The following is a 26162-nucleotide window of genomic DNA, read 5'->3' on the forward strand; positions in this document are numbered from 1 at the left end:
TTTCCATGGAACTTCCTATGCCTCAACTTCCACCCATTGCTCCTTGTCCTGTCATTGGGCATCGCCAAGAAGAGCCTGGCTCCATCCTCTTGGTACTCACCCTTTACATGTTTATAAACACGAATGAGGTAACCCCTTAGTCTCTTCTCCAAGCTAAAGAACCCCAGCTTCCTCAGTCTCTCCTTGTAAGGAAGATGTTCCACTCCCTTAATCATTTTCGTGGCTCTGGGATGGACTCTTTCAAGCAGTTCCCTGTCCTTCCTGAACTGAGGGGCTCAGAAATGGACACAATATTCCAAATGCAGCCTTACCAGGGCAGAGTAGGGGGAAGGGGGAGAACCTCTCATGTAACAGAGAAACAGAGATGTGCCCTCCATAAATAATTCACTCTGAAGATACACTGTTTTCAGTCACATTATACATTTCTGAGCACTAAACAGGGATTCCCCTCAGAGCACATTTTCTACATTAGATGCATTTTTCTGTCAAATAAAAGAAATTCAGATTTTACTTTAGCATCAATATTCTATGCTTGGAGATACTGGATACTGAACCTGCCACATTTTGCCAGCACAAATTCCTAATGCTATTTTTTTTCTTACACTAACCATGATGTAGGTAATTTCACAGAATTATTCTGGAAGAGGAAAACTTGGTGGCAGATCAAGCTAAACTCAACTTCTTAAGAAGGTCTGTTCAATGTAAATGTCTACACTGTCATACTGGTAACAGGCATTTAAGGATCCTGGTGACTTTGTGCCCCTGCTATGCAGCAAAGGCTAGCCATGGGATTTGAGATCTCTTCCACTCTTCAGCACATGGTGCACTTCAAATGCCTTCAGGCAGAACCTTCAGTTTTTTAGAGTAATGAGCATTGACATTCAGCACAGAGAAGACAATTTATTCATATACAACCTATAGTATATGTGGTTATCTACCAGAAAAGCAAAGATTCAGATACTAGGAAAAGCATCTATGGCTTGATATCACCACGCCTAGTGTACTATGCCTAATTTGTCCTCAAGTCTTTCCACTGGATATATACATTGCAGTAACTACCCACAAAGCAATGAAGCAAGTATGGGACAGTTCAGCCAACCAAAAGCATCCTATAAAGGTTTACATAGCTTCTATAAACCCTACTTTACATTGCAATATACAGAAATTTCATTTCATGTCAGAATAGGCTTGAAGCAAGTATAGAAAAATATGCTTTCTCTCCTTTAAAAATTGTAAGATTATGGTATTATAATTATTTTCATCAACCATTTTGTGTGTATACAATGCTGTATTAAAACAAAGTGTGTTTCCTTTAAGAACTTCCAAGCACTCAACTTCCATCAGAAACACTTGTGGGTTTTTAATTTATCTCACATTTTTACTGAAAGTTAGAAATGGAAGAGAAAAAGAAACATATTTAAACTAACTTATAGAAAAAGCAAAGAACCTCCTTTAAAAAAAAAATCCTAAAATTAAGAAAATATTTGTTACATTCTATGATTTTCCTCTGGAAATCACTGGGGAAATGCAAATGTTGCTGTCCTCCTACAGAGCATACATGTCCTTTGGGAAACACGAGGCCAGGATTTCCTGAAGTTAGAGGAGATAGAGATATCCTGTAGAGGATACAGGAGATAATCACACTGGACTTTTTTCATCCAGTCCAAGTATTTCAGAAGTTATTGCAAACTTCAGGGAGATTTAAGCTAAGCTGCCATAGGAGGTTGATTAATAAAGGCAATTATAGAGAAGAATACAAGGCCAGGATAAGCTACCTCATGCAGACAATAAGATTAAATAAGAAATTATATATCATGTCAGCCTCTGAAAGGCATGAGTTCAGTTCTGCTGCCAGGAGTGTTAGCAAACAAAGGCAGTAGTCTCATAGTATCAGAGCGGCTGGAAAAACAGCACTTTGAAATGCAGTTACTTAGCCAGAAGGCTATTCCATGATTCAAGCTGATGTTTTTGAGAACAGCAAAGAAATGCTTTGAAGAAATTGGAGCGCCTCTGAAGTAAAAGGGGAGGGAGAAGGAAGTTGCACCCAATGGAACCCAAAAAGAGGGGAGACAACAGGCAGAAGGTGCAAACACAGCAGCCAGCATTCAAACAGTGCTCTCTTCTGGAACCAGTGAAATAGAGACCTCAAATGCAGAGAAACCTGCACATATGGCCCTCAAACAAGTGGTCCCTCAGCACCGCTCGTTCCCGAACGTGGGATGCTGGCCAGCCCTGTCCAAGTGCCTTGCTCAGACTCAGCCACAGTGGAGACCCAGACACAAAGTCAATATTTCTATGACTTCATTATAACCTAGTGACCATGGCAACAGGTTTACATCATAATTCACCCTGTGAAATCCTGGAGCATCCTGTCGTTTTAGCATCATCTAAAATTACAAAGAATTGTTATTCCGGTAACAGAATTTCCTCAGAAAGAGGGGGAAAAAAAAAAAAAAAGAGAGAGAGAGAGAGGCAAGTGGAAAGTCTTCATTGGCTTCTTATGCCACAGACCTTACAAGAACAGGAGCTGGCCTAAGAACAAAAAAGAAGGGAACACTTCTGGGAATTTGCTCATATTTGTTTTCATAATTTAATTTTCTAATTTTAAAATTACTATATATTTTTCATGTCCCTTTTCAGTTTTCTTTTTTTTTTTCCACATTTTCACATTTTTCTCATAAACCACCTCTTTACCATTAAGTTTCCCATTTATTACTTTCTCTCTGGCAAGGTATTCCACAATGACAAGTATTTTCCATATGTGATTACACCTAATCCTAATCCTTATCCTTTGGTTTCTGTCTATCCACCCTTAAAAATATTCCATTTGGCACATTAATTAGCATCTATTCATTGGAGACATGTGGGACACAAGGCAGCAGCAGCCAAGTCTCCCAAGTTACTGCCAAACTAATATATTTGCATTTATTCTCTTTATGGCCTTGGCAAAATGGTAAAGTAAAACTAGTGCATAGCCTCCCAGAGGATCATAATTCTGCTTGTAGATACATTGCTTTTGGTTCCCAGTTCCTGAGGAAATCCCACAGAGACACAGGTTTGTAACTGCAGTCGTGACGTTATGACAACTTTATGATTTGACATGTCAAATGCAGTTCAGCACTTACGTAGGAAAAATCGTAAGGTCAGGAATTTCCTTCCAGAGTTCTGATTAAAAACCAACAATACAATAACAATGTAAATGGGGAAGAAACAGAGAAAAAAACTTTAAGATTATAGTTATGCTTTATACTAATTTCCAAAGCTTTCCTTGAAGAAAGAAAACAAACTAAATAATAAAAAGCATAATTATATCCAACATGACTAGTTTAATAATTTATTTCCATTATTAGGGAAATGTTATGAAGGTTAATAATGTAATGGCGTCAACAAGACAATGAGAATATTCAACATCATCTTTATCATATCAGCTAGGGACATTATTTCACACAAAAATATTGAGGAAAAACCTAATAACAATCATGCCATCAGCACTGGCAAAGCAAGATACTTCGACAAAGATTTTCTTCCTTTCCTGTTCTCACAGAACATATGGATATTACATACCTGTAGCCCAGTTGGGAATTAATGCCTCATGTTGTTAAGGATATTTCTAAAGGTGTCAGCAACGATGCTATTAGGAAACACAGTAAATTTATATCTACCCTAGTTAAAAATTCGTGACACTTCCTTAATGAACGGGTTGTTTATCCTGGTCCCCCCTCCAGACTTCAATTTCAACAACCATACTGCACAAGGTAATCTTGTAAATGGAGGTGTGACAGCAGCACAGACAAGATTAACCTATTTAAGTGAGCACTAACAGTGATGAAGACAGAGATTTAAGCAGAGGATAGCAACACAAATAAGCACCCAAAAATCCCAGTTAGATCAAATATCCTCATGAAAACCTCTGTTAACATATTTTTCATCAACAGCGGTGGATTAAGCCACAGGACTAAACAAAGTACATGTATACTTTTCTGGTACTTTTGGACTTCTAATTATTTGGAAGACACCTTATGAAAGGATGGGTTTGTGTGTCTCTCCTCTGAATAAATTTGCCCTCTAGATTTATAATTTACCCATATCTAATTAACTAAATATAATTAAATTGTCCTTGAATGTCTTCTTATCTCTTCAGCAATGTTAGAGTCTCTTTAAATCTTGGTAAATAGGCTTGCCATGACTCTGCCACATAACTAAACAAATCTCACAACATGGACAGATATTTTTAACTGGCATCAAAACACTTCTTTCTCTTTTGATATAGCCTACAGAAAATTCTTTCCAGAATAGTAGACACTCAATAAACATTTCCTGCTACCATATTATAATTATTCACATAGCAACACACTAACACTCTTGGGAGAATTTTGTTTCTCTTTAGATAAAGGCCTTTCACAGACTTCAACACTGGTAAATTGTTTTATTTCTTTTCTGTATTTTAGAGAAATAAATATAAGTCATTCAAGATGCACCATATGTCTTTAACCAATCTGCTCTTACCCCTTCAATAAATGGGAAAGTTTTAGAAAGTTACCTTTGATATTTTTGTTTCCTATTCTCTAAGATCACTTCCTTTTAAACACTATTTATATTCTTTCCCTTTGAAATTTCTGAACTGCAAACAAAGCAAGCTCTTGACTTGAACACAGTTTACGCTTAGCAGAATTTAAAAGCTTTGAATCCGATGTGAACATCCATAATTCTGTTTTCTGGGAGCATCTTTCACTCCATCACCTACCAATTGCCTTGATCCTTTGGTGAAATAGGACCACTGTGTCTGCAGTGTTACAGATATTGGCTTCACTCTTGGAAGCTGAGCAAGCAAGCTGACCAGAGAAAGCTCTCCTGAGTACACTGTAACTTTTATAGTGTTCCCATAAATTTCAGAAGATCTTTTTCTGTAGCACACAATAATGCTTGAAATTTTGAAAGATATCAACATATGTCAGGAAATCACCTGCAAAAATACTTCATAAATAACTCAATAATTTTGATGCACAGGGCAAGAATGGCAAACTGAGACTTAAATTTCAACTACACAGTCACGTTTCACAATCATAGTTTGAAATTCATAGTCTCATAATTTCATGTTTAATCATCTTTATTAAAATGTATTTAACCAAACTGTATTGGGAAAAAAAAATTCAAAGTACTCTAAAATTATAATTCCTAGTAGTCAAAAAAACAGGAAAGAAAATCAGTCAGAGTATCAGTTTTGCACACACTGAAGACCATGAAGACAGCTTTGCTAGTAACAGCAGGAAAGACAGAAGGTCACAAATCAGATGTGTAGCTGATTAGAAACAAGGGAAGAGCGTGGGCTTCATGTATATGTTGTTAAACCTCTGACCTCACAAACCAGTTTGGAACTCAAGATCAGGCATAATTGTGTGTTAATTTGTATCTGTGTATTGTCGTTACGTGATTTGGCATTCATTCACTTATTGAACAGAAGAATTAACAAAACCTCAAAACCACCAGTTGCCTCTCAGCCTGTCCTGCCCATAATAGTTCAGAAATCTCCATAGCAATTCCCTACTGTGGTCAATGAATGCCATCAGTGTTATTTTAATAGTAATAAAATAGGACAATTGTCATGCTTCTTTTCTCATTTTCATATCTGCACTTTAAGGATAGGCAATTTCAGTGCGAATATAAATATGAGGGGATGGAAAGTTCACCAAGTATCTATTTTTTTAATGTGTAATCTGTAACAGTGTGAGATTTAAGATAAGGACTAGCATTAAGTTTTTCTAGCCTTTAAAAATTTCCTTTATCTTCTTGAATATTCTATGAGATTTAAAGATCAGCACAAGAGTTACCACCCTGACTGGTGCACCTTCACTTCTATATTGATAAGTTTCTGCTATACCTCCCAAGAAATCATTCCTCTGCACAGCCAGTGGGTGAGAGCTTTGATTTTTTTTTCCTTTCTACAGAGAAGATTTTTTTTTTATAAAATGTACACATATGCATGAAGATGCACATGCAATCACATATCATTTTAACCTATTATAAGTTACTTCATACTATTGGCAATGGATTACAAAGATGCATATAGTCCACTCTCTTGTTTTGCTTCCCTAGTACTTAACAGCATAAGTACTGTTAAACTCCCTTCATGCCCCTAGCAAAGCTTCAGTGGACTCCATTGTGTGCAGAACTGAAATCCATATAGATTTTCATGCTGTTTAATTTTGACTTTTTCTGGAAGATGTATTCACCACTGTAAACCAGCTAATGGGAAAGCTGGAAGAAATAACTCTTGACATGCAGTCCTTGAAATGTACTTGGTGCATTTCTGATAAACTTTCAAAACCTGAACATGTGCTACCCAATTTGGCAAGGAAATACTAAGAGAAATTATGCTGCATTAATTTCAGTGTATTTCTAAGCATCAGAAAGTAACACAAAGGCAACTAAATGGAAAGCAACAGAAAAGAAGGATGACTGCATTGAAATCAACCTATCCCTCACCTAAAGCAATTAGAGGGAAGAGCCTGATACAGTCCTGTTGACTCTGCACCTGGAAAGCTCAATAATGACATCAGTATTTTTCTATAAAAATATGAATGGAGACATTTTCACAATATTTTGTTGGCTTATTTCCACTCTTTTACACTAAGTAAAGACATGTACACTTTCTGACACTAAGTAAGACCATGTACGCTTTTGGCCTGTTGTACTCCCAAGCTCTTATGCTCACAGGTTTCTATTCACATACAGTGACAGTTCCCAGACTGCATTAATCAGTTCATCTTCAGCTGAACCACTGATATCATTATTTGTTAATTCCTTTTGTGTATCTAAATGCAAATGTGATTTCTATCTCCTTTCAAGACTTTCAAAGAGATGTTTAATGACAGAGCTATAAATGGCCAAGGAGGATCCCTGCCTGCAGTTTCCCTCTGGCGTTTTTGATGTACATCTCCTTTTACAGACACAGATGCAGAGATTCTGCTGGAGAGCCTCCTACAGAAAGGATAAGTTCTGGTTTAAATCACAATGTTATAAACAGATTGCTGACTAATGCACCATATTATTTTCATAAATTACAGCTATATCTTCCTTCTAGATAGCACTGTCTTGATTCACCATATAATGCAGCCTTAAGGCTGGAGAAAACTGGAGGTCTGCAGAATCTCTATCAAAACCTCATTTTCTTTAGTCTCTCTTGTTTCCTCTTCTGTTTCACTTTTTCTGTATTTTAGGGGCTGCTTTTAGAAGACAACGACAGTGATTAAAAAAAAAAAAAAAGGAAAAGGAATAATAACAGTGAAAAGAAAGGAGGAGAAGGAAGGAAAAAGGGAGGGAAAACCAACAACAAAACCAAACCCAAAACTAACAACAAAGACAATATATGCCTTTCATAGCTTTCCAGGGTGCAATGACTTTAAGTTACAACTGGGAGTTCATAAAGGTTTCAGCAGCACTTTTTTATACTTGTATTAGGGTAGGGTCTATCAAACTCAAGCAATTTTAATATAAACAATCTGCTCCCAGATGACCTCAGCAACAAACAAACTGTAACTTGTTCAGTTCTGGATAATCTCTGTCCTTTGCAAAACACAGCTCTCTGCCCAACTCTGATGATGACTCTCAAGGTCCAGCCTGACACCAATCTATTTTATGCTTGAAAAAAATATGAGATCCATGATATGTATTTAAAACAAGTTCAAGTAAATTTTGCTACCAAGTGAATAAGGAAGTCATAGAGACACCAAGCTGTGCTAGCCAGTCCTTTACACAGCAGTTGAACAAGAGCAGAAGACAGTGTCACTTATCATTAGCAAGGACACTAAAGAGCCCTTAAGCAGGACCTCCACTAGGAGAGTCCACCTCTGCTCATGTCAAATCTTTATTTGGTTTAGATTACGCTAATCCTTTTGGTTCCTAGGAAAGAAAATTTTTAAATGGATTGGACTGGACCAATATCTCCATGTTCTGTCATGTTTGGGCAACACAGGCATCAAAGAATTCCCACTATGTTGGTTGGGTTGTGTTTAGCAGGGGTTTTGTAGCAGTGGAGGGGGCTACAGGGGCGGCTCCTGTAAAAGGCTTCAGAAGTTCCCTCAGCCACAAAGCAGATCTGCCCCTGGCCAAAGCCAAGTCAATCAAGGTCTCTTCGATAACATATTTAATGGGCGAAAACATGTTAGGCTGGTTTCTTTGTATTGGGAACTCTTGCTTTGGAGAGGAGTGGGGTATGGTAGAGACAACTATTCACACACGGCTGAAATCAGTGGGGAATGACTGGTGGAGGCACATCAGCCTAGCCATTCCCCTAAGGTTTGTGGTGTCGTGGCAGACTGAGCCCTTGCAACACACAGAGATCAACAGTGTAGAAGTATTCCACCTGTAGCCCATGGAGGATCCCATGCTGGAGCAGGGGACTGATCCCAGAGAAGGCCATGACTCTGAGGGATGCCGTTGCTGGAGAGGGTTTTCCCCTGGGGAGGAAAGAGAGTTAAAACCAACATGGAGTGTATTGGGACTGACCACAGCCCCCATTCCCTGTCCCCCTACGCCACTGGGGGAGGAGGTAGCAGAGCAGGGTCCAGGAAGAAGGCATGGGTAGGGGGAAGATGTATTTAAGATCTGGTTGTATTTATCACTGCCTGACTGATTCAGTTAGTGAATTGGTAGTAGTTTTGTTCAAATTAGATTTTGTTTCCCTAAACTGAGTCTTTTGCTCATGACTACCATTAGTGTGTGAATCTTCCCTGTCCTTGTTTTGTTTCTCAAACTTTTTATTGCATTTTCTCCTCCCCACTGCACTAAAGGGGCTTAGGAGCAAGCAAACAGTTGGGTAGTGGCTTTGCTACCAGCTAGGTGGGCTCAGATCATGACACCCCCCCCCCCAGATTCTCGCAAGCTGTGCAAGCACTATTGCTGCCAGGTCCCAGAGGGTCACCTGAGGTTCAGGCAGAACAAATACCCTCTCCAAAGTAGCAGAGGAAATCAGTCAGAGGTATAGATGAGCACTAAATATTTGTCAAGTCTTAGAGCAATATCTAAGTACTCCAGAGTGACCTTATATAGTTATTTCCTGAGATTACAGAAATAGCCCTGGAATGCTATCCAAAGGCATTTACCATTTTCCTGGGACAAATCTTAAGAATCAAATCTAATAGCACCCCTGCCTAAATTTAAACAGCATTTCTGGATCCTCTTATTGATTCTGTATACAGAAGACATTTCACCTTCTGATGATTCAGCTGTTTCTAACTACGAGTTTCTGAAATTGCCCCCATACTATGAAATTACATTAATTAATCTAATGAATAGAGAAAATGTGTTGTTATAATAGATCTATTGGATCTACAGAAATATTGTAAGAGTGTTGTGAGAAGAACTTGCCTTTTATGGTTGGTTGTTTCAAAAGTGTATTCCCACACAATTAATTTTCAAGGCTACCAGTAAAACAGATCACAAAATATGTGATAAATTCATCCATGTGCATTCTAGTTTGCATTAACAATAAATTTAAAGAATTCTGTTGGATGGTCCAGACAAGAAAGCCTAGTTGCAACTATTTCAATTGTAGACCTTCCTAGTCACCAAACTTTGCAACTCAGTATAACGTTATGCAGCCAGTCACTATTCCAGATGTTATTGCTTCTCAATTCTATCATCTTTCCTTACACTGAAATAATCTGTGTATAGTCTAATCAGCTGCAGCAAGATCATTTAAGAGCTATGGGAATGCAGCAGTAATGGAAATGACATTGTACTTTGGAAATTAATGGAATGAAGAAAAAAGTTAATTCCCAGACTATAAAAACTGGTATGTCAAATTTCAATGTCTGGAGAACTGAAACAAACCAAATACTGCAAAGGAATGAAGTGGCATCTGACCAAAATCCATGGCTTCAGAAATAAAGCTTATAAGTACAAATAATTCTCAAGAAACTATAACTTCAGATTACAAAACTGGAAACCAACAATTATGGCTATGCCTACAGGAGACCCTTCATGCCAAGTGGTGTAGGTGGCTTACACCCTCACCTCTCAGGGCTGGCCCCTTCCGATTATCCTGATTGGACAAGTCCAAAATGGGCCCCACAGGATGTCTTTAAGAAGTAATTACTTGTGGGTTTATATACTTCAAAGTGTCTGCAGTCACATGAGGGAAATGTCACAGCCTCTCAAGATTATCTTCATGGCACAATACTGTGAAAGTGTGTGGCATACCCTGGGTGTGTTGTGAGAGTGCAAGACATGATGAGGTAACACTGGAAGATTGACTGCTCAGCAGCAAGCAGTCCTCAAGCAGTCCTTGTTCATATCACCCTGAGATGAGTCTTGGAGTGAATTGATCCCCAAAACTGCACCAAGCTTTGCCTCAGAGATAGATGGATGATTGACTCCAGAAAAAAATTTAAAATTACCCTGGGAGCAAACTAACTTGCAAATAAGGAACAACAGGTTGGGAGTGGCAGGAGGAGATAAGTTATTTGGCTTTCTTCCTGTGCCCTATATTCATTCTCACAGAGTTAAAACAGAACTAAGCTGTAAAAACATTAAGCATTTAATGTAATCATTCTAAAGCTATTTAAAGGAGCTAGGACATCCATAGCTACATATTTCTTGGGTCTTGCATTTCAACTGAAATTACATGCAGAATTTATTTTGGCATCAAATTCAGAGAGAGCTTCAGAATAAAAGCTTAAAGCTAGGGATTTGTGAAATAGATGCCAAGTCTTTGCTTTATTTATTATTATATGTCATCAATATCCAAAGAATATCACATTAGTATCTGTGAACAAGTGTTACACAGCTGCATAACATTGTTAGGAATGCTTCCATCAGTAATTTCATAAGACTGATAACTTAAGAATGTGAAAGTGCTTCAGTTCCTATGTTTGCATACTGTTTATTATCAAGTTTTAACTTAAAATTTAGTTTGGTTTTAAGTCTGTCCATGTGAACAAAACCTCCAGCTAGCTTTCCCTAGAGTCACTTTTCCTGTGATGCTCAGCAAAGAAAGAAACCTCTGCATGGGAACTCGTAAGTTTAAACAGGACCATTTTCTGGTCACTCTTTAACTCTTGCAAATATAAAAGCATCATGGTAATAATTATAAAAGAAAAAAAACCAGTGAAAATGTCTGAGGAATGTCAAGGCTGTCATATAAGCTCCTTTGGAAGATAACTCCCACTCCAGAGTGGTATTAAGGAAAGCAGATGAAGACTCACAGCTATAAATAGATCAAAGAAAAGGTTTATCTTAGACTCTACAAGCTTTCTTATCAAATACTTTGCTACAAAATATGTTTTTAATAGCATACATACAAACTAAAAGAAAATATTTCTTCTTGAAAACATGGACTCTGAAGTAACCTTAAAAGGGTTAGCCCTCCTTTTGTTCATTTAACTCTACATCATCCTTTTGCTTAATAAACAATAGGATGAGCAGTATGATGCTGTGCTTGTTTAAAGTGGTGGAGCTGTTTCTCTCAAGCAGCTTTTCAGTGCACAGTGAAAAGGTTTATTTTTTAAAAGAAAAACATTGTTGCCTCCGTATAAACACTTGAAGAAACATGCAAAAGTATGTGCTTCTGCAACCAATAACAAACAAACAAACAATACTTTTAAATATTTTGCAAAACAAACTTCTGAATTTTCCCGTGCCTCTCCCCAAAGTCCCAAATCATTTCTGTGGAGATTGTAGCTTTTCAGTGCAGGAAGCAGCTTTTTTAACACCTCTTAACTCTTGTAACTCACCTTACAAGCATAAATCAAATCATATTGGCCACATTTTCCATAACAGAACTGCACCTTTAAATACCACTAATGCCAGATGGTCTCAGCATATAAAGCAGCATGAGACAACATATTAACGCTACTCAAACAAGCAACTTGCACTAGCAGCAGACCAATGAAATCAGTCTCAGGCTGCTAATCCTCTCTGTCTCCATGGCAACATCTATTTCAGACAATTCTTCAATTTTCAAGTCAGATGAGCTTGCTGGCCTTTAAACTTCTCCATCCAGGGGGTCTTCTGTTGTAAGGTATTTTTGCACTTTGTGTTGGCTACCTTTATACACAGAATTAATTTAATCAGCTGTTCCATGGAGTATCAAGGAATAGATGCTCCCCTGTTTCTGTTTATTTATAGACTTCCACTAAACATTTGTACTGTAAGGTTTCCACTGAAGGTTTGTACTCTCTATTTTCACTGTGGATTTATATCTCTAACTGTAACACAGAGGAACGTTGCAAATATCGATGTCTCTGTTGTGACTCTACCTACCAGCACTGGAAGAGAGAATTGGTACCTTATTCATACACCTTTGCTATCCAAACAGATTTTTAAACAAATAAACAAAAAAAAATGGGTAGATAGGGAGCAAAATGCTTGACTCCTCCTCAGCATACATCCAGTAGCATAGCTGAATCAGCACAAATAGGAGGGCTATTTGCTACTAGGAAACATCTGACAGGAAGCAGGTAGGAATTGCATCTTAAAGGTCGATCAAGTGCTGAACCACATGCTAGCCATTGAGTATCTTTATACTGGGTACATGGCATAGCCACACACTAACCTGCAGCATGGAAGATGAGAACCTGGACACATAGATGAGAATCTGAGAGACAGGGATAGGATATTCTTATCCAAAAAGATGAAAAGTACATGTCAGAGACAGGAAGGAAGCCAGATGTCTTGATCACAAAACCACTTTTCCTCTCTGTGAAACAAATCCTACAGTGACACTATTTAAACACTTGGTAGGCTAGTGCCCAAGCTCGCAGCTTTTTCCTTCTCTTCATACCACTATGTATGGACAGCACCAAAAAGAAAGAAGACATTTCATTCAGAAAGGCATAAACTTTGACTACTCATTTTGAAGTGTGAGCTGTTGCAGAATGAAAGTCACATTTAGCCATCTTTTTTCAGAGCAGACACACAAGTTAGCTTGAACATTAGGACTTAGAAACCTCCTGATAAAGATTCATATGTACAGCTCCCACTGACTCCAATTTGATTTCTGGATGCTCAGCAGCTGAATGGAGGAAGAAATTAAAGCAATGTCTAGTCCATAACAGGTGAAGATCCCACATGGAGACTCAGCTTACTGCTTACTATAGTCTTAAAAAGTGCCCTTTGGAGTGTACAAAATGTAAAGCGTATTTAGATCTTAGACTCACCCCAATTTTACTTACAGGTCTAGAACTGAGTTTTTGTGCAACAAGCCAAAATGCAGAGCCAGCCAAAACCACCATTCTGCTTAGCACAGGGAGGGGAAAAGTTAATCACAAATATGCAAGAAATACGCTGTTCATAACACTGAAGGACACTAATACGTAGCTGAAAGACAGTTGCGCTATGGGATCCCTTTACTTTTGAGTGGCACAAAAATAAAAGGACATTCAAATGGCATGTCTTGCAGCTAGAAATCTCAGGGGAAAACCATGCAGTACTTCACACATTTTATACAGCTATCTTTAATGTGATGGTATAGAAAACACACTACACAAAAAGTTTTGATCTTTGAAATGTCTCAATGTCCTTTCGCTATTTGTATCTTCCAATCAGTTATCTTTCTAATACTTTTATTTCTTATAGCAAAGTATTGCATGGTTTATCTTTTGTTTGGAGAACTAATATGGTAAACATCAGGGTGATAATTTCTCAATACCAAAAAAAAAAAAAAAATCTACCAGATCATTAGACTGGAAAGCTAGCAAGGATTTCTTTGGCCAGACAGATGTCCCACCTGATCAAACGATTCTTTCCACTTGGCTTTAAGGCAGATCTGTACCTAAGAGTAAGTTTTCAAAATGACATATGATTGTTGTTCTCAATGTATGCAGGATCTGCAGCCAAAGCAGTATCTTTCTTTGGGTGTAAATCTGGCAGCTCGTGTTCCAAAATCATGAACAGCTCCAAAGAATGACTATCTCAGTTTGCTCCATGAGACTTAATTCATGAGTAAACAAGGGTGCCAGATGAAACCACCAGGAAGCAGCTACTATCTTATACAGTTATAAATGTCTCACTTTGGAAAAATAATTAATTAAAACCAATGTTTATTGCCTTCAAGCTGCCAGCCACGGGTTTATGATTCGATAATCTCTCTTATCTGGCCACCATAGCTACACAGACGTATTTCTGACATATGTTTTGTATTGACTCAAATCCCACAGCCCTCTGACAATCACCTTGTTACCTGCTGCTGTCACAGGAAGATGTGGCTGGTGCTGACTCAGCTAGCATAACATTAGCACACTGCAAGAAACCTCCTCTCCAAAAGGAAAGGCACCATGGACCAAGAACCCACTTTTAGTCTGTGTTCTTATCCCCAGGAGTAAGTGAGGTAACAACTTCAGTTTCACAGAACAGCTATCACATCACAGCACTTGTGGGCATTTCCTCACAGTATGGCAGAATACTGATCTCAAATTCTGCAAGTCAAGATGCATTGTCCAAGCACTGTTCTGCAGAGCTCCTAATCCACCCCCAGTACAGCACTGGCTTTTAACCTTAAACCTGAGATGAAACATGCAGATCTACAACAGCCAAAAGAGTTTATATTCATGTCGCATGGCACATGAAACCTGCCCACTCTGCTATTATTTTATTGATAGGATATTTTTTTGACCTTTTAACTACAAAAGGATATTTTTTTGACCTTTTAACTACAAAGACCCTTGGTGCCTTTATTTATCCTCAGCATACCAGAAAGTAAGCTTCATATATAACATGCCCATCACACCAAATTCACTGAACCCTCGATTTTGATGTGCAACTTACTCCAAAATGAAGTAGATAAAGCATACCCCCTTTAGTTCACTGCTCATAACCCTCATAACCATTTCAATGAACTGACCCAGAAGCCTTAAAATACACACTGTAGTTCTCACATTTCCTTAATTCAAAAAACAAAATTTCCTTTCAGCTTAATTCCTAACTCAATGGGAAAACAAAACAAAACCAAGACAAAACACCCCAAACAAACAGAGAAAGAAAAGGGCAAGAGTCTATGGTAATAATACATGCTTGAGACCTTTGTTTAAAAAGGAAATGTATACCAAAAAAGATGTGACACATGACTTTTTTTTTTTTTCAGGAGGAACATAAATTAAAATCAGTATGAAGACTTAACAACATAAATTAATCTGATCGGGAAAGATCAGATAAGGTTCATAAATATTGTTTCATAAAGCAAGCATATAAAGCACAACAAGGTATTTTAGATGATGAGACAAAGGCTGAGATTAATCAGCTCTTAACCTTTAGCTCTTGCACATGTTCCTAAGTTAGAAGCCTGCCCAGTGCCAGCTCCTTTTATAGACAGTAGAGAAAACAGACATTTACAGAGGGCACTATAAGCCCAACCAAGAGATCTATCTACTAACCAGCAAAGGGAGATTATAGCATGAATATGCGCAGCATGTAGGCTTCTCAATCATGTACCAACTCTTGAAAACAAATATTAGGTGGAATGAATGCAAAACTAATTCTAAATTAGTGTTAATACTAAGTTATTGCCTGTGTCTAGTAGCAACTCTTTTTTCACAAGAAAAAAGTTGTGGTTATTCTGAAATAGGAAGGTCTGTCTTGCACTTTTTGCTGTGTGTAATTTAAAGGCTTGAGATACTCATCATGAAATTATAGAAAAATAAACAGCTTCTCCTGAATAAAGAAAATTAAGAATGGATATAATAACAAAGGTCACTTTTTGTTAGAATCACAGAACTACCATTTACTGCCTTTAACAAGATATCTCACTAAATATTAGGCAATCCCTGTGCTTTATATAGACTTCTAACTAATTCTCTGGAGTTCACGTTGATGCCACCATACTGAAACATCCCTTTCCTTCCAACCAGCAACAGAACAGGCTCACCTCCTGTTTTCACTGGAGACCGTTAAGGCATTCTGCAGATGTGGGAGGTGATGACAACCCTTCTCTTTAAAAGAAATTACAGCAATTGGCTTTTTCAAAAAGAATGGGATTGCCAAAACCATCCTGGGTCAGATCAACAAACTCTGAATCCTCTGCATACTCACACTAATTTTAAGTCTGAAAAATAAAACAACTGCCTCCTGTGGAGTCATGTTTATTGTTGATGATTGCAGCCCTTTTTACTACAGCTTGTTTGCCCTTTGCGTTATTCCAACAGATGAAAGAGAAACTTTTGAGATGTGGTAGATGGGAGCTATAGTGTTTTCACAGGTAGCACACAGACTCTTTTAACCCTTTTAAAAATGATCTAACAAAAGGGGATGTCTTTAAATACCTCAGCCAATGAAGCAATTTGGAGTGAGAGCATTGTAACTTTATGAAACACTGCAGAGACTGCCTAGCACTTACTGTGAATTTCCATTGACTTTAATGGGAACGTGAATGGCATCAACAACTAACCGCAAGTGAGATCTATAAACATGCCTACCTCTCCTTGATTTTCATCAGAATTTTATAAGCACAGTTTTTTCTCTTGGTATTCTACACCCATTTTGAGCTGAACATTGAAACAGAAAGACAGGACAAATTCAGAAATATTAAGAAAATATTTCTTATTTAAGAAAGAAAATGTTAAGTATTTCCAAAAGACTTCTTGCTACAAAGAACTTTTTTTTCCAATGACGTTATTAAAGACTCTTAAAAATAAAACATATGCTTTAAAAAAAACCTGTTCACCATGTATAGACACTCATCTTATTGCCAGCAAATCCTACTGCCTTCCCAAGACCTGTGCAACGTACATAATCTAGGAAGGACAATGGACATCCCACTCAGAATGCAGGCAGCATTAAAACTGTCATGCAGGAGACTACCCAGGCCAAATCCTAGCTGGGATACTCCAGGTAGTTTACCTTAAGTGGCACTACAGACCATGAGGGAATTCACTGGAAAGTTAATTACAACCTCTCAGTCTTCTGCAGAATGAGTGAAATACAACCAGGCCCAGATTTGCACTCCCAAAGTGCAAGCTGGTAACATATCCCATGCTGTGCTTGATGGGAAAGCCAGAACATCCTCACAAGCTCTGAAAGAAAATCTGTTCCCCAATGCACAAAGGAAAGAAAAAATGCAAATTAAAAAGGCTACGTGAATAATAGGTTTGACCACATTTTATTCTTCATTTTGCTTTATACCTCCCGGTAGACACCAGCAGCTGCCCTCCTCACACAGTCTGGCACTGCAGGTGCTCCTGTTACCCTGCTACCCAGAGCAGCTTGCCTTTAAAGATGATCACAAAACGTAAGCCACCAGAGAAGGAGAGAAGTTGAACCACAGCTGACGGAAAAAAGTGAAAGCACAACATGGTCTGCACAGCATCACCTGTACTCCTGATAAAAAAAGTTCCATTACAGCCCCAAAACGTTTCATACAACCTATTTACAGCCCCTGCTTTCATGCAATGCAACTGTGTGAGTATGAACTTGGTGCACTCACATTTACCAGAGACCAGCCCCACATCCTTCAACACCTCCCTTCAGAAAAGGGATGCCAAATGAGCAGCCATTGATAAAAACTGCAAAAAATTAGATTGGGTTTCTAATACCTACATTTAATAACCAGCTCTTTGTATTATTGCCCTGCAAATTTGGAAAATATTAATAGGGCCCATAAAAAAGTTCACAAGGCTTTTGCTTGCAAATTCGAAGAATAAGGAAAATTAGTTTTATGAAATCCAGTGTAATTAATTGTAACTGACAAAAATAGAATGTCTGCATCTGATGACATCACCATAACTAAGAGACAAGCTGCATGTTTTCTGACATCATCCATGATAAAATCCCCTGCCACCACCTGTCTGAAGCAGGGCAGCCCACAAGGGCCATAGGAGGTGTAGAGTGGTCTCCACACTCCTGGGCTACCACTCTAAGGCAGTGCAACTGATTCCTGCCCACACTGGGCTGAAATCATGGCAGCCACGTGCACGTTTGCTTTGTCTTGCTGCTGCTGTTTCTCTTCATCAAAGAGCAACATTTGCTGGTTCCCTAGAATCGCTGCATAGTCATCTAAATCATTTTTAAAATGTGTTTTGTGCAAAACTGAAATCCAAGCACTGCACACAAAATTTTTTTTCCCTGTGAATTTTTCAGCTTTACTTGCACAATTATTTATCATGGAAAGTATTAGCTCACATGGCTGGTGCCACAGCTGAGTGACGGAGCACTTCAACGAAAAAGACTTAGAATATAGTCCATGTATTAGCAGACAGGTCTTGGATTTCCTCATTCATTAATATACAGTAGAGGATGATTTTCACTTGTCTTTCAGTCAGCCCTTACTATGTTTTTTGCAGGAGTAAATGGGTCCAGCATTGCAGGTCTCAAGTGTGAGAAACTGTGAGTCTAGCATTGGAGACCCTAAGGGGCCCAGTACAGAAGCTGAAACTGGAAAGTCAAGCAGCTTTCTTAGGCTCAGTGCCAGCATTGAACCAGCCAATTCATTTCCTCACCATGCCAAGTGGGGTCTTTGATAAAGCGACTGACCAAAGGATTAATGTAGCTAAGCTGCATCTCATAAAATTGACTGAAGTCACATCAATGCTGCTCACCTCATGTGCAGTGTGCTCTGGCCTCACCAGCTTACAAAGTTCTGTTGTTGTTCAAAACTTAAATGCCCAAATTATGCCATTTTCTAGAAAATCAGATGCCTCACAACTACAAATAAGTGTTTTCCTTCTATCCGAAGTATTTTTAAAGACACTTGTGAGGAGAAAGATTAACAATTAAATCATTAACACTGAAAAACCTTCTAAATTAAATGCCCCTTTGGAAAAAAAAATAAATAATTTCTTCCCGATATCCTAATATTTTCAGGACTTCTGGTTCCTTTTCTCTAGCATGAATAATTTCATAGAAAACATCATAAATCTGCAGATCATTTTCTTGCTACAAAATCTGTATTTTCACCCATCTTCTCCCCCTTCCATTTGATACACTAGTAATTTTCAGTGCCTGTGTCTGTAACAAACATAACTAGTCAGTTAATAATCCTTACTTTGAGGATTTTGTCACAAAATAACCATAATAAAAATCGTAGTTTTTTTAAAGAAAACTCTTTGAGAGAAACTTCTTCTATTTTTGCCATGTAATCAGAAAACAACAAAGAATATTTCATTTTCATGTTCAAAGTGAAACAGTAATGAAAGGGATTGATCTTGCACCACTAAAATCAATGGTACAAATGAGTCAGAAGTGGCAGCATGCCTAAACAAGTAGCTGAACATTAATGGTAGAGGAACTGCTTTTGGCATTAATCAATTCCAAATATATTTCTATTGCTATTGAAGAATACAAACTTCTGCTCAAAATGAGCTTATTTACAGTGATTAAAAAAAAATCCTCAATATGTTAATTGTTCAGCATAACACCAGATATTCAAAGCAAGAGCCTCTCAGGCATAGTCAGTATTCTGCACCTGGACTAAAACAAAATATTGGTTTGTTTGCCCCAGAATTACTCTGTAATTTACTATTAAGTGTCCTTTGGTGCATCATCAGCTTCTCACAATCTCTTTCTCCTCAGTTTATCTCACCTTGTCATCTGCAATCTTTTGTCAACTTTGTCAATTTTTAGCAAGCAACAGACAAAATTGTGTTATTACGTATAATCAAAGATACTCTCAAACATTTTGATTACTTCCAGTCCAGGTTCATACAACACCTAATTCTAACCATTGATATAGTCTTATTCAAGTCTTCCTCTGCCTTAATGATCTAGTCCCCACCAGTGTAAAACTTGTTTCCTAAAGTTCAAATGTCTTCATCTCTGGATTTTGTCTCTCTTTATTCAGGGGCTTGTTTTCCATCAATGATTGTAGTTTTATTCAGGGGCCTGTTTTCCATCAATGATTGTAGGCTCTAACCTCCAACATGGATACACTATCAGCCAAAAGAAATTGCTGCTACTGAAAACCCAAAACAGTGAAATGTTAGATCAAACTGTTTGGCATGAACCACAGGTAGCATGGTGTTCAAGACTGAAGAAAAGGTAGCACATTCTCTGAGTATTTCATGCAGAATCAGAAGCTTTAGGCTGTCTCACCCTTCTGGCAGTTAGCATGTCCCTGAGAAGAGCTCAGCGAGCGCTCAGTTCACATCTTCTAAGTGACTAATCCAGGTTTCCAAGATTTGCCAAGACACTTTGTATGTTTATGCAAGAAACTGGATTGGCTCTTATGGAGTCATTCTGGTTTCCAATACAGTATCAAGACTTTTAAATAAATCTCATAACATATATTTACCTCAGTAAAAAGATGAGGCCTTAATGATATGTTCCAGTTGCTTCATTCACTAAGGATTCGTTCCAGTTGCTCTGGAAGTCTAAAGCATATTTTAAATTTTTCCCATTTCTCTCATGCCTTCTTTTCCAAATATTGTACATATATTACAGATTCATTTTCAAAAGTAGCTGATAATCTAAAATAGAAGTTGATCTATATGCATGCATATGAACTAATGCATTCACACAATGCTGCACAGCCGTGGAATGCGTGTGATTATGCAATGTATGCATGTATATGAAGCATTTGATTTACTCAGTACAAAGCCTCTTTACTCAGTACAAAGAGTCTTTATTGATGCACTGCTGGCACTTTCCTGATTTATTTTGTTGTCAACTTCCTCACTAAGTGAAAACAAACATTTATTTCTTTTGTTTATGCACTGGTTCACTAGACAATTCAGGCATCATCCCTGCATTACTCACCAGGCTTCTAGAAGCTTGAGCTCTCTACAGACTGTAAACCTGTAAGTCACAGCATATGCTTCATTTATGCTTATGTATATTTAAAAATAAACCCTGTGACACTCAGGATATCTTGTAGGAACAGATTGTGTTCAGGAATAACCACTTCTTAGCCTGTCATGAAAAAAAAAGAAAAAACTACATCTATGTGTGCATCAGTGAATCTCCCTGTTTTTGTTTAATTACTTTTTTTAACAATAGATTGTGATAAATCAGGTACTGGTCCTACAAGCTTGAATCACACAGAATATCCTTATTCTTGTTGGTTGCCCTAGGAATCAGGCGTGGATGCTCAGAGCAAGTGAAGATCCCCCTCAGATACGAGCTGCAGAATTGGCCTCATAATTTCTGCCAAGACTGGCACAAGGCTTCACTTTTACTGCACAGCTTAAAAAGCTCACATAGAAAAAGAAACAGTGCTATCTTTTACTACATGGTGGAAGAAAGGGCACTCTATTAAGAAGAAACCACCTCTAATGCAACCACTAGCACAATATGTAGCTGTTTAGGCACTGTAACAAAGCAGCAGGGATGCTAACAATGCCTTTATAGTTATCTCAAAGAAGCACAACCATAACTAGGTATGGGGTCTGGCTTGTTGCCCTTCCTAAAAAGATCCTGAGTTTCTCTCATATGCCACTGCAGATAGCAAAAGATGCAGCAGCTCTCCACTTTTTGAGAAATGCTCAGTACATTGCAGAATGAAACTGAGGACTGAAATAAAACAATGATGTTGCTCTGGTTCAAGCCCTGGTTAATCCTCTGTAAAAAACAGCATTTTCAGCATCCAACACTACAGATTACTAGGACTCATCACATTCCCTGCCATGTGATTTAGATGTTACACATGTGGCATTTTCATCTATAGGGCTCCCTTTGTGAGGGGCCGAGCAAGTTCTAGGAAATGCTTGACATTTACTGTAGCTTATATATTGATGCAGTCCACAGTAAATTTTCTTTTCTGCAATTTGCTATCACTCATTGATATATGGTTGGATTCTCTCTTATTTGGCCTCAGCGACAACCCCTTTCTCACACACAGGAGAAGTGTGTCTCTAGGAAGAGCCATGGCCCTTTCTCAGACTGCACAGTGCCTTTTTTGTCCCTTATGTCAGCTGGCTTGACAGAAATGCCAAATTTAAACAAGCTATAGCAACTGTCCTCTGACAGTAAAGCTAAGTCTCAATGACAATTGTGTACCATTCTAGCATGCAAATCACATAGTGCAATAGATTAATTCTTAGCTTCAGAATCACCCTCATATCAAGATGGCAACATACCACAAAGAATGTTTTTTCAAATTTCACTGCAGTTCCCACATTTTTCATTTCAAGACAATGCTTTGCTACCCTACCTTCCTCTTCTGTCTTCCCTGTGCAAAATATCGCCTCTTAAGTTTTATCAGTAGCCCTAATGCAGTCAGTAAAAATCTAAGTCCCCTGAGGATGCAAAGCAAGGTTATACTCAGGCAGCAGATCATGAAGCACTAATTGTATACACCAAATCCACAGAGACCCACAGAAGCCACATCTTCACAGACTTCCAGACCTGTTCTGTAGCCTACAGAGGGAAATGTGAAGACGTGACTGCAGGTGGCTTGCGGCTGGACCTCAGGTACTGAGTGGCTTTCCAGATTAAGCCTTTTCACACATACACAAGATTCTGAAATGGGAAACTATGAAAGATGCACGCTTACAGGAATGAAACAATGCACGGTGTCCATCATCACATCCCCTTTTGTAAGAAATGTCTCAAATCCCAGGCACACATAACCCCACGTCCTAAGACAGCCCTGCACACGCCTGCAGCGGCAGCAAAGCCTGGGCGGGCAGCCTGCTGTGTTCCACAGCTCTCAGGGGCACGCTCTATACCTCATGCTTTTCCCCCGACAGTTTGGTTCGTGCCAGGAAACGGGGAGGCCAACGCCTTCCCTTCCAGCACATCTGCATCAGCTGCTTGCCCACACAGCAGATGGCAGCGCGTTCGTTCCTGATTGCTGCTGCATTTAGCGCATTCCTCTCTTTAACAGGAGAATAAACCTAACGAAAGCAATCGTTGACAGCCGGTGCCGCTACCGGAGTGCACAGGGCAGAGTCTGCCCACTGCCGCCGGACCCAATGCAGCAGTCACGGGCAGCAGCCCCGCTCCGCCTCGCCGCTACCTGCCGCCAGGTGCGGGTACCGCTGGGGGCCAGTGCTGCCGCTTCCCCTTACCGGGCTCATGCTCGCCGGGGCGGTCAGAGACCTCGATGACCAAGAGCTCCCGGCCTTCGGTGCTGCGCCCCACCGTGTAGATTCTGCTGATGGCCGGGCACTGCAGCCACACGGCCACCAGCGCCTCCCGCAGCTCGGAGTACCGGTGATACTCGAAGGAGATGCCCTCCTCGGAGCTCAGCCGTCGCCGCCGGCTGGCACCCCCTGCCCCCGCCGCCAGCTCCGCCGCCCGGCAGGCAGCAAGCACCCCGCAGAGAGCCAGCAGCATCCGCACCGCCATCCCGCCTGGCTGCCCGCCGCCTGCGGCCGCGCAGATGCCGCCGGCTCCGGCGGGAGGGAGGGAGGAAAGGAGCGGGGGGCGGGCGGAGGAGGTGGGAAGGGGAGGCACCGGCTGCTCCGCCTGTGTCCGCGCCGGGAGGAGCGAGAGCTCCCCGCGGAGGCGTGAGCCTGGACCCGCCGCACCGGACCTGCGAGGTGCGGACGAAAGCCGCTAACGCTGTTTTCGGCCGCCAGGTGCAGGAAAAGCATTGGAAGAACCCAAGGGCACGTTTTCTGCGCTGCTGCTTTATTTTATTGGGTGAAATACTCTTGTCCTGCACGGCATTCGTTCAGCCCCACCGAAGTAACCCGCTGTCAAAAAAACCCCAAATGAGTTGTTAGGATGCTCCATGAAAGAGTCACACAGCACTGCTGCAGTATAGCACAAATGTAATTGATTGACTTCACAGGGAAAACTATCAACAACCATCTCTGAGGTTGCTTTGCTGCATCACACTTAAAGAAGGATAAAGCAAGAGTTTCTGATACTGAGAGTACTCACTCAGCACGCCCCACTACGAGAATGCTTTTGTGAGGAACCATTGACAATGTATCAATAAATCACAGTGTCTCCTAGACTGCAATGCTTCTGAAACCATCTCTGTTCTTTGCAACCTGCTTTTATAGGCATAGGTATTTAGACTATGTTCAAAACAGCCTGTAAAGGACTGTAAAGGATAAAGGCAAAAGGCTAAATGCTGAGGAGTGACTTCCACATCCACTTCTCAGTATTATTTTTAAAGGACAGAAAGCCTCACTGAAAACTTTTGAGGCTAAAAATTTTGAAAAGTTTGAGAACCACACATCCAAATCGTCCTTCTAGAAATGGAATATTGTCCCCAGTATTAAATATTATTTAGTACATATCCTGATCTTTATCCTGATCTCCTGATCTAAAAGGGTGAGCCTGTGAACATTCTCTTCCATCACCAAATTATACTGAATTATTTTTCAGGAAGGTTTGTCAACAATCCTTTGTGATCCTATGGGTATTTTCCTAAATTATAGGTTGTCTAGTTCTGATGAAGAAGATAATTGAAATAATGTATTCTAGGAGAAGAACTTCATTGGCGCTTGGTGGTGTGTCAGCTCAGATACTCATCCGGCATTTGAAACTCAGATCTGAACATGCAACTACTCTATAGAAAAATCTATATATCCATGTCTCTATATTTGCTATATTTCAATGTCCTGACTATCAGGCCTGGATTACTTGATGAATTTCTTTATAACAAGAGTCAAAGGTCAGCTCACCCAGTCCTTTATCTTGCAAAACCAACCAGGTTCAGAAGCTTCTCTGCTCAGTTTAATTCCAATAATGCAACTACATGCAAAAGCACCCTCAGAGCACTTTTTGGAGCTTTTAACTCTCCATTCTTACTGCTAGAAAACTTTGGGAAACAGCTATATCATGTCATATTAGGTCTGGAGTTACGATGATGCAGGTATATTCTAAGCATTTTACAAGACCAGGTGTACAGAGACTCCTAGATACACTGTTTTACCAAGGTCATCATTCAGATTTAGAATCATAGAGGTGCTGTCCCTCTGACTTCTCCCTAACAGCATGAATTGTATCATGAAATCAGGTATTATTTCACACTATTTTACAATTATACATGCACATTATAGAGCTCCAAAATGAACTATAAATGAAGGTACTTGATTTAGCATGCAGAAGATTCACATTCTTCATCAGTATAGTTAGCTGCATTCTTCACAGGCTAAATATTCCTTGTTTTCCTCATCGCTTTGCTTTGTGCCTTATGTATAAAGCAAACCAATATGGTGATGATGTGATTTCAGATTTACAGTACCATTTTCAGGGAAGACTTTCTAATTAGTCAAAAAACCTTTGTGCAGTGTAGCAGCTCTCATTGGCTTCCATTCAAATTTATTTGCCAAAAATACCGTTTCACTAAAAGATACAAGCAAGGCTCAGAAACTGTCTATTTCTTTTTGTCTTTTCAAACACTGAGTTACTATTCCACTACACGTAATTAGTCTCTCAACTAGATCTGAATGGATTTACATAAAATTTCCAGACATATTAAGCCTCACCCCTAAAAAAAGAAAGTGAGGATTACCTCTAAAAACACGTGCACACACATCCTGTGTAAAAGAGAATGTTTCATATACTATCAAATATTCTATTCTGAGTTCACATGTACTGATTTCTTTTTAACAAGGGATTACAAAACAATTGATTACATTCTGAGAGAACTTAGGAGCATTCACAGAACTGAGCAGGAGGAATAAATTGATAACTTCCTTTGTATCCAACCCCTCCTCCTATTTTCCATAGTTCAGAAATTATGAGTGTCATTGCAGGCTAGGGCTAAATTTCGTTGTAAAATGGAAGAAGGTTTTGCACTTGCCTTACTTTCAGGGCAATACTCTAACTAAGGGCATTCCCAGTCTATACACATAACCTGGCCTTGTAAGCTAATAATACTAATTAGAGCAGGGAGCAGAGCTCAAGTGCTCCCTGTTCAGGAAATGTTCTCATCAGATTTCAAATCTGGCTTACTTCATTCATTTGTCTGTATGTCACACTGAATAGTAGATACTATTTTGCCAACAGATGAAGCCCAAATAATTTGGTAGTGGTGGAGAAAGCTTCAGTGACATTTCCAAAAATACTTTTTTATAGATAAATACATAGAGAGAAATGCATATATAATATTCATATAACTATTTACACATCATTCCATTCTCCTGGCCAAGCAATTTACCAAATGTGATTCAGATTTTCAAATACTTTTGACTTGCCTGAAGCTGTCTTTTATTCAGCAAATCACAATTAATGAGCAAGTACATAAATAAATCTTCCCCAAAGAAGCCCCAAATCCTCACACTCAGAGAGTTCTGCTTACAAGACTTGAGTAACTCTTCACTTTTTTTGTGAAGACA

The 26162-nt window shown here is 39.2% G+C and overlaps 1 protein-coding gene across 1 annotated transcript in view; it reads right to left on the reverse strand.

The window, feature by feature from the left end:
• Window positions 1-26162, reverse strand: part of CPE (carboxypeptidase E) — a 57239-nt gene that overhangs the window by 29866 nt on the left and 1211 nt on the right. Inside the window, exon 2 of the mRNA XM_054383317.1 lies at window positions 22932-23398. Within this exon, the coding sequence (XP_054239292.1) occupies window positions 22932-23398 (467 nt within the window). The remainder of the gene's footprint in view (window positions 1-22931; window positions 23399-26162) is intronic.

This window comes from Indicator indicator, chromosome 8 (assembly GCF_027791375.1).
Source record: "Indicator indicator isolate 239-I01 chromosome 8, UM_Iind_1.1, whole genome shotgun sequence".
NCBI classification, from domain to species: domain Eukaryota; kingdom Metazoa; phylum Chordata; class Aves; order Piciformes; family Indicatoridae; genus Indicator; species Indicator indicator.